Source organism: Pan paniscus, chromosome 23 (genome assembly GCF_029289425.2).
Source record: "Pan paniscus chromosome 23, NHGRI_mPanPan1-v2.0_pri, whole genome shotgun sequence".
Classification (NCBI taxonomy): Eukaryota; Metazoa; Chordata; class Mammalia; order Primates; family Hominidae; genus Pan; species Pan paniscus.
In genome coordinates, this window is record NC_085927.1 from 28,531,279 (window position 1) to 28,538,901 (window position 7,623).

Genomic DNA, 7,623 nt, shown 5'->3' on the forward strand with positions numbered 1-7,623 from the left:
CCCTTGTCTCCTATGCTGTCTTCCGCAGCCTGGCCACACTGGTCCTCTCGCCCATCCACCTGACCCGACTCTGGCAGGGCCTTTGCAGGAGCCATTCCTCCACCCGAACCCCTCCTATTAAAACGTGTTCCTAGCCGGTTCAGCCCCAGCCTGTAGGGACCAGCCCCACATGGTCGGTGGGTCTCTCCCCGCGTGCCGCGACGAGAGAGTGTAGAAATAAAGACACAAGACAAAGAGATAAAAGAAAAGACAGCTGGGCCCGGGGGACCACTACCACCAAAGCGCGGAGACCAGTAGTGGCCCCGAATGTCTGGCTGCGCTGTTATTTATTGGATACAAAGCAAAAGGGGCAGGGTAAAGAGTGTGAGTCATCTCCAATGATAGGCAAGGTCACGTGGGTCACGTGTCCACTGGACAGGGGGCCCTTCCCTGCCTGGCAGCCGAGGCAGAGAGGGAGAGGAGACAGAGAGAAAGACAGCTTATGCCATTATTTCTGCATATCAGAGACTTTTAGTACTTTCACTAATTGACTACTGCTATCTAGAAGGCAGAGCCAGGTGTACAGGATGGAACATGAAGGTGGACTAGGAGCGTGACCACTGAAGCACAGCATCACAGGGAGATGGTTAGGCCTCCGGATAACTGCAGGCAAGACTGACTCATGTCAGGCCCTCCACAAGAGGTGGAGGAGCAGAGTCTTCTCTAAACTCCCCCGGGGAAAAGGAGCCTCCCTTTCCCGGTCTGCTAAGTAGCAGGTGTTGTTCCTTGACACTTTTCACTACCGCTAGACCACGGCCCACCTGGCAACGGGCATCTTCCCAGACGCTGGCGTCACCGCTAGACCAAGGAGCCCTTCTGGTGGCCCTGTCTGGGCATAACAGAAGGCTCGTACTCTTGTCTTCTGGTCACCCCTCACTGTGTCCCCTCAGCTCCTATCTCTGTATGGCCTGGTTTTTCCTAGGTTATGATTATAGAGTGAGGATTATTATAATATTGGAATAAAGAGTAATTGCTACCAACTAATGATTATTGATATTCATATATAATCATATCTAAGATCTATATCTGGTATAACTATTCTTGTTTTATATTTTATTATATTGGAACAGCTCGTGTCCTCGGTCTCTTGCCTCAGCGCCTGGGTGGCTTGCCACCCACACCAGCCACCAGAAGCTCCCCAGCCCCAGCCCAGCAGCTGGTCTGGGGAGCGGGGAGAGCGCAGTCTGGGCTCGCGGTTCCGGCTGGGGGCCGGGCACCCCGGGGCGACCACGGCAGGCCCAGATGGGGATTCCGGTTCCAACTCTCCTGGCCCAGAGGCTCTAGGGTGGTCTTGTCTGTCTCACGCCGGGGGCAGAGAGGACACAGACAGACCCCAGCGCCACTGCTCGGCTGCGATGGTGCCTTAGACCCAGGTCCTGTGGGCTCTGGCCCGAGACCCCTCCCTCTAGGAAGGCTGGTGACCGGGACAGTCCACCTCGCAGGCGCGCGGCGCGGAGCCCGGACCTCAGCCCGCAATGACTCAGCAAGGGCCGGTGGGATTCTACATGGTCCTGCGATATCCAGGCGACGGAGTCTCGCCTCTAAAGTGGCCCGGGGAGCAGGAAGGTACGAGCCTCAGCTGAGCGAAACCCTCCTTGCAGCCACCACGGAGGGACGGGGCGCATCTCCTTCTGAATGACGCAAGGGGCGGGGCGCGTGGTGGGGCGGGGAAGGCGCGAGGCGCGCCGCGATCGGGGACTGTCCTAAGACGGGCGGCGCGCGCTGCGCTAGGGACTGTCATAAAAGGGGTGGGACGCGCCGCGGTCGGGATGTCGTGAAGCTGGGGGAGCTCGTCGCCGCCGCCGGCGGCTAGCGGGCGTCCGCGCCATGGAGCGCTACGCGGGCGCCTTGGAGGAGGTGGCGGACGGTGCCCGGCAGCAGGAGCGACACTACCAGCTGCTGTCGGCGCTACAGAGCCTGGTGAAGGAGTTGCCCAGGTACGCGGGCGGGGCGGGCGGCGGCCTGCCGAGGCCGCATCGTGTCCCGCCGGGGCTCACCGCGCTCCTCTACCCCGCAGCTCATTCCAGCAGCGCCTGTCCTACACCACGCTCAGCGACCTGGCCCTGGCGCTTCTCGACGGCACCGTGTTCGAAATCGTGCAGGGGCTACTGGAGATCCAGCACCTCACCGAAAAGAGCCTGTACAACCAGCGCCTGCGCCTACAGAACGAGCATCGAGGTGCGCGGGGACAGCGGGAGGAGGTGCCGCCTCCTCGGGGTCGGCGCCTCCCGGCAGCTCTTGGTACCTGTGCAGCTCGGCTCCTTCCTTGGGAGTGTTCGGAAGAGGTCTCTAAGATTGACAAAATCAACGGGCGCAGAGACTGAGACAGCGCCTTTTTGGTGACCAATGTGTCCAACGAGTTTTGTTTTCAGTTGCGCAGCCCACCCCCTTCTTAGCAGAAACTCCCTGTTCGGGCTTCCCTGTGCCCCACCCCCTTCCAGGCCTGATGGCCCTAGGCCTCCGTGCTTGGTTGGCCGGCAGGCTGACTCTGGTGGTAGATCTGACTGCGTTGCCCTCCGGTAATTGGAGTTCTGTTGACAGCTGAGCAGCGCCCTTGGGTAGTTGGAGGTCTGTTGACAGCTGTGCGCGCCCTTCAGGGTCAGTTCCCTCTCAGGCTTGCAGGGCCTCATTCTAGTTGCACATCAAATTCCTAAGCACTGTCTCCTGTGGCGCCCTCCCAAACCAGAAGAGCTTCCCACTTGAGCCGCATGCTTCCTGGGCTTCGGAGCCCTTTCCTGCAAATTATATAGGGCAGGTCCCCCTGCACCATCAGATTTCCACCTTTGCTGTTTTATTTTTCCCAAACTTCTTATTTTAAAAGTTCAAACATTTGGAAAAACTGAAAAGACAGTGTAGTGCATACGCTTGTGCTCTCCACCGAAAGTTCAGTAGTTAACATTTTGCTCTAGTTCTTGACATCCCAAAATACATACATGTGACAGCATAGCATTCACCAAGAGTCTTCAGCATTCCTGGAGACCAGGATTTTCAACCCAGCCATGTTGACATTTGTGGCTGGGTAAGTCTTTATGGTGAGATGCTGTCTTGCGCATTGCAGGATGGCAGGGGTACCCTCCCTAGTCCTCAAAACCAAGAATGCCTCCAGACAACCTGGGTGGTGGGGTCAACCTTGGCCTTGGATTGGGAGCAAGTGCTCTAGAACAAGAGCGGTCTCCTACACAGCTGCAGAAGGTAGCCCCCTGAGAAATTAACTGTTCCGGGTGTCTCCTGACTTTCAGTGCACGGCCACATCATGGTACCTAACTTGTGGCAAATTGTTGCTTTATAAGTAAGGATCCAGTCCAAGTTCATGTACTACAGTTGGTTACTTTGGTCTCTTTGCTTCTGAAACAGTCCCCAACATTTATTGTGGCATTGACTTTTTATAGAGTCTAATTCTATAATTAGAATGCCCTGCTCTGGATCTATCAGAGGAAATGCTTCCTCGTGCATTTAACCTGCTTCTCCACTCTCTGGGTTTACTGTACACTGGACTGCTGGTAGGAGCCTGATTAGAGGCAGGTTTAATGTGGCAAAAATTCCTCCTAGCGGTGCAAGGCCCCCTTCCCCAGAAGGCAGGCAGTGTCCATCTGCTCCAGGATTGGTGTGTTTCTATCAAGAATGGATGTTGGATTTTGGCAGTTCCCTTTTTGGCAGCTCTTGAGATGATCACATGGTGAATCATTTTTTATTACTACAGTGAATTATAGTCACTTGAATTCCATCCTACTGGGTCGTGCTGTAGTATCCTTTTTATGTACGCTGGATTTGATTTGCTAAAATCTTGTTAAGAATTTTTTTGTCTATGTTCATGATAAACTGTGGTCTATAGTTTTCATGTAATACCTGGTTTGGGTATCAGGGTTTTTGCCAGCCTTATAGGATGAGTTTCGAAGTGTTCTCTGCTCTTCAGTTTTCCAGAAGAGTTTGTGTAGAATTGGCATTACTTCTTCCCCTAAATGTCTGGGCGACTGTCTTTTTAAAAATTTTATTGAGCTGTAAGATGCATGCAGTTTACTAATCCCAAGCGCATGGCTCATTATTCCTTAATGCTCAGACTGTGCCATGTGTGGCCAGTTGGGGGCGCTCCAGGCACCTTTAGATGCCGCCCCATCATTCTGTGAGCACTTTCTTGCTTTCTGGTTCAGGTACGTGTTCAGGCTCATCTTTTCTTGTTTTCTCCGTGTCTCAGTCCTGGAATCGGCCATTTTTCCACAGAGTTGTAGTTCTTTCTAGCAGGATGGGGAGTTTCAGTAACTGCCTGGGCCCAATGCTGTTTGTGCTTCAGAAGGTTTGGGCCAGGCCCTGGTTCCACCAGCAGCAGGCATGCCTGCGTTGACTTTCTGCTTCTCCTGCTGATTTGGCAGGGGCGACTGGCTGCTCCTGCCTCCTTTGTGTTCCCGGTCGTGTCTAAGGCCAGGCCCCTTCTGCCCAGGCAGCCGGCGTGGCTCTCTTCTTGCCTTTTGGTTGCCTATCTAGTGGAATCTCGTAGTGGACCTGGCACTTGTAGCAATGTTTGATCAGTAGAGTGAAGAAGATGACATTTCCCTGCTTCCCTGTGTTATGGAGCTGTCTTGAGGGGGGCTTTTGGTAAATACCATCATCGAGGTGTGTACAGAATGCCAAGAAACAGGAGATTGGGGAAGGCTGTAGGCACAGCCGGAGCCAGGCTACCTGCAGGGGAGCCTCAGGGGCCGTGGAGTTCCCTGGAGACTTGCCACCAGAGAAGAGCTGCAACATCAGGGCTCTTCCCAGGAACAGAGTGTTGGATTTCACGTTTTGTTGTGGCCAGGGACCCCTCCTTCCTGGGGAACTGTAGCCATTTGGCACTTAATGCACTGGAGCCAGCTGCGGGGTGCTCCATGTTCCATTTTGCCATGATGGTTTATGTCCCATGATCGCTTCCTCTGTACACTCCCTTCAGACTAGAGTTTGCACATCTGTGTTTGTGCACAGTTTAGCAGGGACCGTGGAGCTTTGCTTGGTGGCCGAGGGTGAGCCCCTCAAAGCCACACAGACTCCCTGGCCCAGAGCCTCACAGGCTTATGACACCCCAGGTTCATCCCAAACTTGGGCCTCCCAGGTCAGCTCACCCTTCTCCCTCTGGTGCTGTGTAGGGGCTGGCAGCTGCAAATGGGGGAGGGGGCTGCCCACCCTGAAGGGCAACACCAAGGGTGGAGGGGCCAACCACACACCTGGTAGGCAGAGGCCCCACGCTCAGGGTCAGCGACCCCGCTCCTCCTGCTCCTTTCCCATGCCTTTGCCTGAGGTGGTCTCCAACACTTGAGTAGATGTCCTATGGCCTGTGGCCACGGGGGCCCTGAAGCCCTCAGACTGCAGCCTCCCTCCCGCCTGCTTCCTCCAGCTGCCCTGGGTCTGGGGCTGCAGCTTTGGCCCCACCTGGCCAGTCTTCCCCACCCCCACTCCCTTTCAGTGCCCCGCACCTTCTGGAGTCCCCTGGAGACTTGCCATGACAGTGGGGTGGGAGGATGGAGGAGGCTGGCGTCCTCCCCAGTGCAGACACCCCTTTGGCCTGGCTGCTCTGCTGGGTTGGTAAGGCAGGTGCCCATGGGTGAGGGCTGCTGCCAAGTCCCACCGCCTGCTGACGGGCTCTCATCCCTCCCAGTGCTCAGGCAGGCGCTGCGGCAGAAGCACCAGGAAGCCCAGCAGGCCTGCCGGCCCCATAACCTGCCTGTGCTTCAGGCGGCTCAGCAGCGAGAACTAGAGGTACTGGGGGCGCAGGCAGGGTGGCCGGCCCAGCTCTCCTGTGGGCACCACCTGGCTCTGCTGACTGGGCTGAGCTGAAGGGGTGTGGGGGGCTCAGGTATGGGTGGCTACCCTGGGCCTGAGTGGGACACTGGAGGCCTAGTGAGTCCCACCAGGTGGCTCCTCGCTGAGGGTGCCAGGTGTGCTGGGACTGGGTGGAGGGTGAGAACCCACCAGTGCTCCCCTGGAGTCCATTAGTGCCCCTCATGGGTTGGGGTCTCCGCAGAGCAGGTGGCCTCGGGGGGTACAAAGGCAATGGTGGGGTGATGGGGCCAGCCAGGAAGGGGCCCATCCTTCTCCCCGGGAGCACAGGGACAACCAGAGACCGGCATGTAACCAACAAGTCATGGGGCAGGGTGTGCCTGCGGAGACGTGTGTGTGGTCCCAAGGCAGTCCCAAGTCAAAGCATTCGTGGAAGCCCCTTGGGGCCCCCTTCAGGGGTTCACATGGCCGAGGAGAGGCCTGGGTGTGGTGAGGATGCATTGGTGGTGTCAGAGCTGGTGCTGTTGGGGACGGCAGCAGGAGCATGTGTTTGAGCTGCCCTCACCTCCCCCGCCGCCCCCGGCCCCACGGCAGGCGGTGGAGCACCGGATCCGTGAGGAGCAGCGGGCGATGGACCGGAAGATCGTCCTGGAGCTGGACCGGAAGGTGGCTGACCAGCAGAGCACACTGGAGAAGGCGGGGGTGGCTGGCTTCTACGTGACCACCAACCCACAGGTCAGTGCCTGGGCCTGCTCTGCCCTAGCCTGAGTGCCCCTGGGCCCCTGGGCCCCATTCCATCTGGGATTTCACTGCTGGTCCCTGGGGAGCCAGGCTCAGGGTATAGGGGGTGAAGTGGAAGGATTGAGGCTCTGGAAAGGATTTCTGTGCCATTCCCAGCATGGAGGCCAGGCCCATTCCCTACAGGGAGGTGAGCCAGCCAGCCATGGGCACTGCCCACCCTCCCCAGGCCTGCTGTGCCCCACAGGGCCCTCTTCTGCTCCCCTCCCACATGCCATTCCAAGTGGCCCTGCTGGGGGCAGAGGCTCAGATTCCGAGTGGCCCTGCTGGGGGCAGAAGCTCAGATTCCACCCTGTCGTGGCAGGCCATGACCAGGCTTCACAGGATGGTCGCCCCGTGGGCTCACTGCCTGGCACCCTTGGGCCGGGATGAAAGGGGCCTGGGGGTCACTCTGGCCTTCATGGGGCCCCTCCATATCCCAGGAGCTGATGCTGCAGATGAACCTGCTGGAACTCATCCGGAAGCTGCAGCAGAGGGGCTGCTGGGCAGGGAAGGCAGCCCTGGGGCTAGGAGGTCCCTGGCAGTTGCCTGCTGCCCAGTGTGATCAGAAAGGCAGCCCTGTCCCACCATAGCCACAGGCAGCAGAAGTCTGGGCAGAGTTCATCTTCTTGACCTTTGGCCACTGCCTTCCCAGCTGCCCGCAGGGGGTTCCCCCTGCTGAGGAGAGACCAGGTGGACCCCAGCTGCCTGTCACCCTTCATCTGGGACTTGCTGTCAAACCCTAGGATAGTCTCATAAAGGGGAGGCTGGGCCAGCCTGCTGCTGTCTGCTTCAGGACCAGGCAGAGAGTGAGGCTGGGGGTTCTCACACCTTACTCCACCGGGCACATCCCAACCTGCACTGAGGCCCACCCGAGTGCTTGGTCTGGTCTCAGCCGCTCCCTTGGCAGCTGCAGCCCCCATGCAGAAGATGCTCCCAGGCCCAAGCTCTGTGTGACCCAGAGAAATAAAGATGCCTCAGTGTGGCCCGCATGTGGCTTGTGTGATAGCTGCAGGTTCTGCCATAACCGGGGCCCTGGTAGGGCCCCCACCTCTGTTG

The 7,623-nt window shown here is 57.9% G+C and overlaps 1 protein-coding gene across 2 annotated transcripts; it reads left to right on the forward strand.

The window, feature by feature from the left end:
- Positions 1-260: 260 nt before the first annotated feature.
- DGCR6 (DiGeorge syndrome critical region gene 6) lies at positions 261-7,556 on the forward strand. Of its 2 annotated transcripts, none has more exons than XM_055105522.2 (5): positions 261-1,976; positions 2,057-2,217; positions 5,666-5,766; positions 6,382-6,522; positions 7,220-7,556. In XM_055105522.2, exons 1-5 carry the CDS (start codon positions 1,867-1,869, stop codon positions 7,244-7,246), a joined length of 540 nt encoding a protein of 179 aa, XP_054961497.1. In that variant the 5' UTR covers positions 261-1,866; the 3' UTR covers positions 7,247-7,556. The 2 variants fall into 2 exon arrangements, with proteins under 2 accessions (XP_054961497.1, XP_034805191.3); XM_034949300.3 differs by having other exon boundaries at positions 264-1,976; positions 7,008-7,556.
- The last annotated feature ends 67 nt before the right edge of the window (positions 7,557-7,623 follow it).

Excerpts from the sequence above, each read along its gene's own strand:
- DGCR6 (XM_034949300.3), top strand. The coding sequence starts at position 1,867 with ATGGAGCGCTACGCGGGCGCCTTGGAGGAGGTGGCGGACGGTGCCCGG. Across the intron at positions 2,218-5,665 it reads CCTACAGAACGAGCATCGAG|TGCTCAGGCAGGCGCTGCGG; the intron begins GTGCGCGGGGAC and ends CATCCCTCCCAG. Across the intron at positions 5,767-6,381 it reads CTCAGCAGCGAGAACTAGAG|GCGGTGGAGCACCGGATCCG; the intron begins GTACTGGGGGCG and ends GCCCCACGGCAG.